Genomic DNA, 9,775 nt, shown 5'->3' on the forward strand with positions numbered 1-9,775 from the left:
CCACAGTCGTATGCATTGTCCATCCTCTCAATGTTTTTGTGTGTTTCCATGAGCTGGATTGTTAAGTAGAAAAGACGCTGTAGTGTTAAATGTAACCGTTGGATATTTGCACCTGCTTCATGGATGAATGCTGACACTTTTGGGCTTTGTTGCAGTTGCAGTTTATTTTTTTATATATATGTTTAAACTTCTGTTTGGCTCTTTGTACAACACAACGTGTGTGTTTATGTTGCAGTATTTCCAGGCTGCCAGAATCTCTGAACAGTGGCAACTTCAGCATGGACGACATGACTGGTACAAACAATCTCATGTCTTGTAATGTAATCCATTGAGCACCGCATGACTAGAACTGAGAATCACTAACTACCTCACGATGCATTATATACACATCTCGATGTCACAATTCAGTATGTCACGATGCATGACAAAATCGGTTCAAATTAATTCCCTCAATATGTATTGACACAGAAAAATAATATATGCATGTTTAAAGTGAAACTGTCATAAACTTGTATATACATTTATATACACTCTATTACACACAATACACATTCACAGAAAGCACAAATGAGCAATTTGTACTTTTTAACTATTTTGCAGATTCTTTTAAGGATGTAGATCTGTTTACTTAAGCACATTTAGGACTATAGCCTCTGTTGAATTATAGAGACTGTTTGTGCAAAGGAACAAGATGAAAAGTTAAATATTGTTGTTCCCTCCAGCCTTTTACCTTTAACTCTAGTGAAGACTAGTGGTCGACCGATATTGTTTTTTTGACAGCCGATGCCGATATCTTGGAAAGTAGCTGATATAATTGAATTTAATTTAATTCATATTTAAGAAATGTGAAATAATTTGAAAGTGTATTAAAAAATAAATGTGTTAAATAAACATACTTATACTTTAGATGACAAAGTATTTTTCATAAATAAATATTTAATACAAATATAATTAAAAAGGAAGTAAACACTGTAACCAACAGGGCACTCAGTATTCTGGGAAGTTTGTGTGCATTAATCATATTTTTTCAAATAAAGCCAAGGTAACACTCATTTTACATACAGCACACAGTGAAAATGACATGAATATGACAGTGGTCAAATGCATAAAGTGAAGCATAATTTAAAATCACGAGTTTAAAGTTTGTCGATCGCGCGTCTCCAATGAAGCTGAACTCTCCTCCTGTCCACATTCAATTCGCACGGATCGACCGTCACGCAGAGAATGCGATCATGCAGGATACACATGCACACTTCACAAGATCTCACAACTGGATCCAACTAAGTTTGCAAGGTTTTTGAAATTAGATGTTTATTAGACATTCAAAGATTTGTTTAAATGATATAAATGCGTATTTGCTGAATGCTGACGGCAAACAAGAAAGTATTATAATGTTTGCCTTTCTATTACTAATAATATAAAAGCAATCGTTATAAGACTTTTTGTATACATTTTAATTCCTTTGTTTAACCGTTCTGATTATTAGACTTCTATCCATATTTAGACAGAACTGTCAACGACAACAGTGAACAAGAGGGACAATTTGAGCACTGTGTGCTCAGGCGCTGCCGTTCTCAACGCCGTCAAAATAAAAGTCCCGCCTCGAATGCATCGGCCAAACAGGAAAACTTATCGGCCGATGCCGATATTTTGCATTTTTTTAAATCGGCCTTGGTGATATATCTGTCGACCACTAGTGAAGACACACAGTCTGACACACTTGTTGTTTTTCTCTCTGAAGTCTGTCCTTGCGTATCAAACCACATGGTCTTAATCAGATTTTCATCAAAGCCTCAAAGGGTCAAATGGAAATAAGTGACACAGTGATCATTTTTGGAGTGAACAGAAGCCTGTTTGTTGTTCATTTGTTCGTCTGTTGTCTTGTCGTTTGCAGCGCCTCTGTTTCCAGGGCAGAGGATGTCTCCAGCCAAAGCTCTGACTATGAAAGATTACGAGAATGTGAGTACAATAATATCAGAATGTTTGCTTTTGTCTGTTTTCTTATAATGAGAGAGAGAGAGAGAGACCTGGTGAATGTTTTACCTAGACAGCCTTTTTAGGCGAATGTTTTAAATTTTTTTTAATAAGCAGCAGTTTTTTTTTCGTAGCAGACCGTGCAGTTTAAGCAAAATCAAAGCAACACAGATTTGTGCATTTCCTTGATTTATAATGTAAACACCTTGATTAACTTTCTTTCTGCAAGTCTGTTTATGTTATGTTTTGACATCAAAATCTGAAAATTTCTAAATAACGTTTGAACAGTTTTTTTTTGTTGTATTCTTTTAAAAAAAAATTAACCCTTAAAATGAATTTGATTATGAGCTACTCACCCTCAGGCCATCCAAGATGTAAATTAGTTTGTTTTTTCATGGGAACAGATTTGGAGAAATGTAGCATTCCATTACTTGCTCGACAATGGATGCTCTGCAGTGAATGGGTGCTGTCAGAATGAGAGTCCAAACAGCTGATAAAAACATCACAAGTAATCCACACACTCCAGTCCATCAGTCTTGTGAAGTGAAAAGCTGCATGTTTGTAAGAAACAAATTCATCATTAAGCTGTCGCTTCTGGACAAAATACCAGAATCCATACTCCATAATAACCCTGTTGTCCTCTCAAATCAAAATCCACAAACAGAATTAGAATTATTTTAGATTGTAAATGGTGCTTATTTCTCTCCTGATTCAGATGAGGCGTCTTTTTCTCTGGAGAAAGCAATATTATAGATAGAGGACTTGTATTTTAGCTGGAAGCAACAGTTTGAAGTTAAGACATCTTAATAATGGATTTGTTTCTTACAAACACGCATCTTATCGCTTCACAAGCCATTAATTGATGGACTGGAGTGGTGTGGATTACTTGTGGATTATTGTGATGTTTTTATCAGCTGTTTGCAGAGGATCCATTGCTGAGCAAGTGATTTAATGCTACATTTCTTTAAATCTGTTTCGATGAAGAAACAAACTCATCTGAGTTTGAGTAAATTTTCAGCTAACTTCATTTATAACGGGTCGTATGCAACTAATTTGGTTTCTGTGGCAATGATGATATTCTGGTATGGAATATCTGCCTGTCAATTTAAGGAAAAGTGTTTATTTCTTTGTACTAAGATAAAGATCTGTGTGCATTCCTGCGGCTGTGTATGTCTGAATGAGAGAAAATCTGTTTGTGTGCTGTAGAAACACAGAGATCTTTCAAAGGAAGGTGCAACTTGCCCACCACTGTGGTATTTGTGGTTATTCCAGACTCTTTCGTTCCATTTCTATATCTTTCTTTCCCTTCCCCCTCTTTCTGCCCCAGATGTTGAAGTGAAAAACGCTTGGAGTACAATGACGCACAGTTCACTGCCCTGCCAGCCTCTCTCTCGCTCTCTCTCTCTCTCACACACACACACACACACACACACACTCATGCCAACCCTCATTACTGACCCACACAGCCTGTTATAGTCGCTCTGTTTTTTTTTGGCTCTCGTCTCCTCCCTCCCCATCTCTCTTTCAGTAATTTGGAGAACAGCTTTGCTCATGTTTATTCATGAATGAGTCTGAATATTGTAATGAGGAAGAACTGAGTATTCAGAAACAAGGACAGTTCAACTGAAATGAAGAAATGTTTTTCCTGTCTGTGAATGAATCATTCAGTCTGGTTTTGTGAACTGGATCATTTAAAACGTTTAACCTGAAAGAATCACTAGTTCATGAATCTGAACTTTCATGAATGTCACAGGAAAACTTCTATTTTCTGTAAATAACGGTCTAAGTTTCGATTTGTTCCTTAAAATATTCCACACATATTGCTTAAATAGAAAATGCAGGTATGTTTTCTCCTTGTTTATAATTGACCCTTCGCAAAAATCTGCCCCCCTTCGTTACTGTTGCTATATCCGACAAGCCATGGCGCTCTCACGGCTCACATCATGTTCTGACACAGTGAAAAATACATCGCAGAGCAAAGAGGAAACTGAAAATGCACTGACAAGACAGAGCATGTTACTTCTGGTATGAAACAAAGGTTCTGCTTTCATATTTTGTCTTTTTTTTTAAAGAAATACAAACAATAAATACCATTTTGTGGCTCTTTAATGTGTCATGACATGTCATTGCTGTAGTGCCTCAGTTTAAGCTGTATGTGAACCAATCATCTCTTCCTCTTTACTAGTTATTGCATGAAATAAACATGAATGAACATAAGAAGGAATCTTCTTTCAACCGCAGAAAGATGTCATTACACACCATTTTTCAACAACAACATTAATCTACTCTCTGGTCTGGTTTGTTTGTTGGACAAAAATGGCAGATTTGGCGTTATGATTGGTCAGATCACCTGTCAATCAAACTCCCTGTGCAGGATCAATTGTCTGTGTGTTAATAGAAAGTATTTTGGAAATGATTTCTATGGTTCCCCTTCAGCAAATCACAGCTCTGAAGAAGGAAAACTTCAACCTGAAGCTCAGGATCTATTTTCTGGAAGAACGTGTGCAGCAAAAATGTGACGACTCCACGGAGGACATTTACAAAACGGTGACAGACACTCACTGTTACAAACACACTAGTGTACAAATATGACATTGTTCATTCCTGCATATTAAAGCAAGCAGTGGTTTTGTGCTTGATGATCTCAGTTTTTTTTATTGTTAGTAACTTGTCTTGTTTGTCTGTGTGTGTAGAACATTGAGCTGAAGGTGGAGGTGGAGTCAATGAAACGAGATCTGGCTGAGAAACAAGAACTGCTTGTGTCTGCATCGTAAGTCCTACCCACTTGTTTACTTCCTATTTTTACTAATTATTGGTCCGGTGTGACAGAGCATCAAAGCAATGCATCCCGTTTCTTCCTTGTTCATCTTGATGCTTGTTTGTCAAAACAAGTGCTACATTTTATCTCTTGATTTCTGTTTTTTGTTTCTGTTTGACAGTTTTAAAGTGTAGCTCCGCCCATAGTCAAATTGGATTGATCCATAATTAAATTCCACATAGCCATTAAACATTAAATTGTTCTGATTGGCTGTGAATTCATTACCTAGTGGCAACATTTTGCTCTAAGTGGGACAGAAAAATAAACTGTCAGTTAAAAAAAATAATCTATATATTTTTTTTATTAATTTTAATAAAATTATACTGATAATATTAATAAATTAATAATCTATTTTACTGATATGGCTTATAATACTGAAAATAATGGTTTTGTTGACAGTAATGTGCAAAGGGATGAAAACCTGTAAAACTGCAAACAGACCCAAATTTTCAAACATTTAGAAAAATGAATAAGCTACAAATGTCATACGTTTTTGAACAATTGAACACATTTGTTCAACCATTGTTGGTTGTAAGAAACGGATCAAAATGGTGTGTGTTTGTTTGTGTAGGAAAGCATTAGAGAGTTTAGCCAGTCGAGGTGTTGATGATAGCAGAGAGAAGATGCAGAGAGAAATGGACTCACTCAGAGAAGCTTTCAGCGCTCGGATTCAAGAACTCGAGGAGGTAAAACAAACACCACAATGTTTATAACAGATGTTTGAGAATGTGTTTTCTTCAAGAGAATCTTTAGTCATTGCTTTATCTTTCTCTTAAGTCTCTGCAAGCTGCTCAAGAGGAACTGGAAAGCATGGCCACCATAGCTGAACAGGAGAAGCTGAAGAATCTTGGACTGGAGAAAGAGATGCAAGCCACCAACCAATCAGGACCCTCAGCTGATTCAGGCTCCACCCCTGAACGGGTTAGAGAGCTCCAGCAGGCCCTTCAGGAAAAGGAGAGGTGATTAAAAGAAATTAAAATACTGAAACACCAATTTACATTAACAAAGTGTAACTATTAACATATCCCTGATTTGATTTCCACAGTGTTATTGAGCAGCTGCAGGTGTCACTCAAGAATCAAGATGCCATGATTGGAGAGCTTCGGAGGAATGACCCGAACCAGCCAGTGGCAGAGCAGATGGCACAGCTGAGCTCCCTTATTGGCCAAAAAGACAGCCAGCTTCAGGTTAGTCTCTTAAGGCGTCTTTACATAACTGAGTTATGGCTGCTCTGTGCCTGCTCAAAATTCCTAATGCTGCATAAAAGCCAGACTAAGTTATACCTGCTCTGGCTCACCTCAGGCTCTAGTATAAAAGTATACACTTGAAATTGCTGTGTAAATGCCTTTGTCATCTCATTACACAGTCTGTGTAAATATGCCTAATTGCCAGTTCATAAGCGCTTCTGTGTCGCCTTTGCAGTGTAAATTTGGCGTCAGTTTTGTAAAGCACAACAGCTTTCATACATCAAGTTTTGTGCTATCTGTTACACACATGCGCAAACACTGAGTAATTTGTTTATTTTTACAGGCTCTTAGGGAAGAACTAGACCGTGGGAGAGAAAATGCAGAGAAAGACAAAGAGGTAAGCAGACAGCTGTTCACATTGTGTCACCATAATATTCCACTTTGTGAGTACTTGTATAGAGTAAAATTTACTTTTAAGCAAGCCAGCATGATGATATTGGCCTGTGTGATTCATTGGGTGGTTAGTTCATACATGACAAAAATGGTTGTAAAGGTAGAAAGGGGCTTGAAAGCTGATTCAGATTTCAGGGGTTTCTTTGTGCATTTAAAAGGATAATAGTGTAAATCTGTTCATTTTAAAGTTTTAAAGTAATTCCTATAAGATATTAGGACAAATCTTGTAATTAAAAATGACAGTAAACCTCAAAGAGTGTGAGAACCCAGTCGAAGGGCAATGTGCTAAGCTGGATTAGCAGGTTGACAGCAGTCTGTGACTGTTGCAAATGGAAATCAAGCATTAAAAAAACATATCTCGGGGTCCTGTGCTCAGTTTGGACAGGTGTGTGCAATTGTTTGTGTTCAACTTTTGAAACTTTGGATGCTGGGATGTTCTGGGTGTTCACTTAGCAGTAGTTTATAAGTGTTTTTTATCAAATCCTAGTCGTTGCTAGGTGTTTGTTATGTGTTCTGGCCAATGCTAAAAGAGTCCACTCTAAAATCTCTAATATTCTGGTCTGTAGATATGGCTCAGGTCCCACCTTCAGTACTAATCTGCGAGATTTTCAGGTGAACATTGTAAGTCTGATTGAGTTATGCATCAAAGATTAATACTTTGTGTTAAGGGTTTGTTCGGATCATCAGAAATGTATTGTTTCTTGCATACGTTTCATGCAAGCATGTGACCTGTAACATCCTCAAGGCACAGCAGGAGCATCAGTGGCCCAAATACAACTCTTCTCATTGGACGCCCACTGAGCTGAGTGGATTACTGTGTGTGGGTGTGTTAGCAGATGTTGCGCACATCACCCAAAGGATTTCCTGTTTGCGGATTAAAGGGTTTAAATCTACGTGTGGGCAGAGTGTAGTCCGTTCAGATTCAGTGCAGAGCAAGACGCACTGAAAGACACCAAGGCAGATGGATAGCAGGATTGTAGTGTTAGTCTGATGAACATGCGTGACCCATGCCGTGTATGTGGCGTGTGCGTGCAGGGTGGTCAATGTCGCTGGTTGTTCAGCGCATGTGGCCGTCTGAGGTTGGCGGTCATCCTTTCACACGTGTTGGGCGTGGAATTGCAACGAGATGGCTGCAGCGAGTTTCTCTGTGGGAAATGCGTGTTTTTACTCGAGCGCATAGTGCAATGCGATGTCGCCATTGGACAGCTGCAGGAAACGCACGCTGCTCAGCTGCAGAGACTGCAGAATGAGAGAGATGGCCTGAAAGCTCAAATCACAAACAAATACAGACAACATAACCCGACCAGACTAGGTGGAAACGTACCTCTTAAACAGGAAGTTCTGATTGGAGCAAGCTTAAATACTCCAAAGCAGCTGCAATGCATTCGGCGACCTCAACCGGTTCAACCAAAGAAGCACCAAACATGGATTGCCAGTGTCCAGGAAACCCTAGGAAGAAGTCATGGGGTTGTTTCTGTGATTTCAGGTGGTGACTGCCAACAAGATAATTTTAATGGTCGATTGAGGAGGTGTGTGAGCCTCGAGCCGCTTAGTAAAACAGGAACAGATCTTTCACAACGTTCAAAATTGAATCCTTCTTCACGACAAAGTTCAAAAACCGCTGGTGTGCCGGTAACCCGACCTCGCTCTCTTAGTCGAGACTACTTGGACGTCGTAAATAAGAAGAGCGCTTTAATTTCACGGTCAACTTCCCTCCAATCAGTGGCCCTGGAGCAGTTTGACCACGCCCTCGTCAGTGCCTCACCCCTCAGACAGACACGCCCACTGAGAGGCTCCACCCCTGCAACCATAGAAACGACCTCGCTGGTGTTTGATATATTACAGCTATTGAAGAGTGTGCAAGGAGTGCGGCCCGTCCCACGATCTAACAGTGGCAAGATTCCAGTACTAAAAAATCCACATTATACACATGGAAGCACCCACAGTGGTGTGTCTTGGAAATCAAAGCTAGAGAGAAGTCTGAGAGAGCTGGACGAGGATTTTAATGATGAATACACACCTCTTAAACAGGAGGTACACCACTTATACACAGATTTTGATGACCCTCCGCTTTCTCAAATTATACTTAGGACATTAGGGCAATGCAACAGTTTTTTTAGCGGCAAATTAAATACATGTTTTTGTTTGTTGCAGGTGTTTGTTGAAAGACAGAATGAATGGAGCAGATTGGAGCAGAAAACCAGACAGCTGACTGAAGAACAGAATGTGGCCAAGAGCAGCAACCAGACGCTCAAACACACACTAGAAGAAACAGAGAGAGAAATGAAGGTAAATACTGTTATTGAAGTTAACTAAAACTAAAACAGTGAAAAATTATTTATTTACTTGAAATAATATACTTTAACTGAAATAAAATATAAAAAAACCTTAAACTTATTTTATAAATCTATGAATAAAAACTATATAGACAAAAAAACAGAACAAAATTAAAATGAAAACAGAAAATATTTAAAGAAAACCTCATTTAAAATATTGATAAAAGCTATAAAACTGTAATAGTATCTCAGTGATAATGAAATGCAAAATGACACTTTTTAGAAATAGATTCTATGCACAGATATTCTCTAAACTAAACATTGTCATTAAATTAACAGCAAAAGTTGTGTATTAACCCTTTCACACATGAGTTTAAAATATTCTAGCTGAGCCCCCAGCGTGAGTTTTTTTTAGGCGACCGTTATTTTAGAATGTACTGCCTTACTGTGCGTTCACACCGCCGCCGTCGAGAGCATCAAAGTGGCCGGAAGTCATTCATTTTCAATGTGGGCCGGCGTCGAGCAGTGGCGTGGCGCGACTTGGACATTGAGGGCATCGAGGAGAGTTGATATCAGGTCAACTTTATGGTAATGAGCTATGACGAGGTTCGGCGGCATCTGGCGGCAACCAATTGGAACGTAGAAGTCCACTGCTTGAGAGGATTCCAGAGAACGCAGTCCTGTAAACTTTGGTTCCGACCACATTAGTTCCCAAGCAAAATGGAGGAGAGGTTGATTATTGCTGTGGCGGGTTTCCCAATAATCTATGACATGTCCCTGTTTGCATACAGGGACATAAATAAAATAAAAAAATTATGCGAGGACCAAGGTGTCTGAGATTATTGGTGTTCCTGGTGAGTTGCTGATGTGCATTAATGTTATAGTAATAATAATCTAATGCCATAAATAATAGTATAATAGTCCCAGTTCACTTTTAAACCTTTAAATAAATTTTCCTGATTATACTTGCATTAAGTAATGTTTATACCTGATTATACTTACTTAAGTAACATTTTCAATGCAGGACTTTTACTTGTATCAGAGTATTTTTACAGTGTGGTATTAGT

At 38.5% G+C, this 9,775-nt stretch overlaps 1 protein-coding gene and 1 long non-coding RNA gene across 2 annotated transcripts in view; both read left to right on the top strand.

Moving 5' to 3' along the window:
• Positions 1 to 281: 281 nt before the first annotated feature.
• Positions 282 to 3,484, top strand: LOC107599363 (uncharacterized). The gene is made up of 3 exons (XR_001610661.1): positions 282 to 294; positions 1,895 to 1,959; positions 3,302 to 3,484. It is a non-coding gene; the product is annotated as an uncharacterized lncRNA (long non-coding RNA).
• A 3,877-nt stretch (positions 3,485 to 7,361) lies between these two features.
• LOC107599390 (myomegalin-like) overlaps positions 7,362 to 9,775 on the top strand; it is a 38,380-nt gene continuing 35,966 nt past the window's right edge. The window contains exons 1-2 of the mRNA XM_016290970.1: positions 7,362 to 8,466; positions 8,587 to 8,721. Of these exons, the coding sequence (XP_016146456.1) occupies positions 7,423 to 8,466; positions 8,587 to 8,721 (1,179 nt within the window). The 5' untranslated portion in view covers positions 7,362 to 7,422. The remainder of the gene's footprint in view (positions 8,467 to 8,586; positions 8,722 to 9,775) is intronic.

Source organism: Sinocyclocheilus grahami, unplaced genomic scaffold (assembly GCF_001515645.1).
Source record: "Sinocyclocheilus grahami isolate Dianchi unplaced genomic scaffold, SAMN03320097.WGS_v1.1 scaffold265.1, whole genome shotgun sequence".
NCBI classification, from domain to species: Eukaryota; Metazoa; Chordata; class Actinopteri; order Cypriniformes; family Cyprinidae; genus Sinocyclocheilus; species Sinocyclocheilus grahami.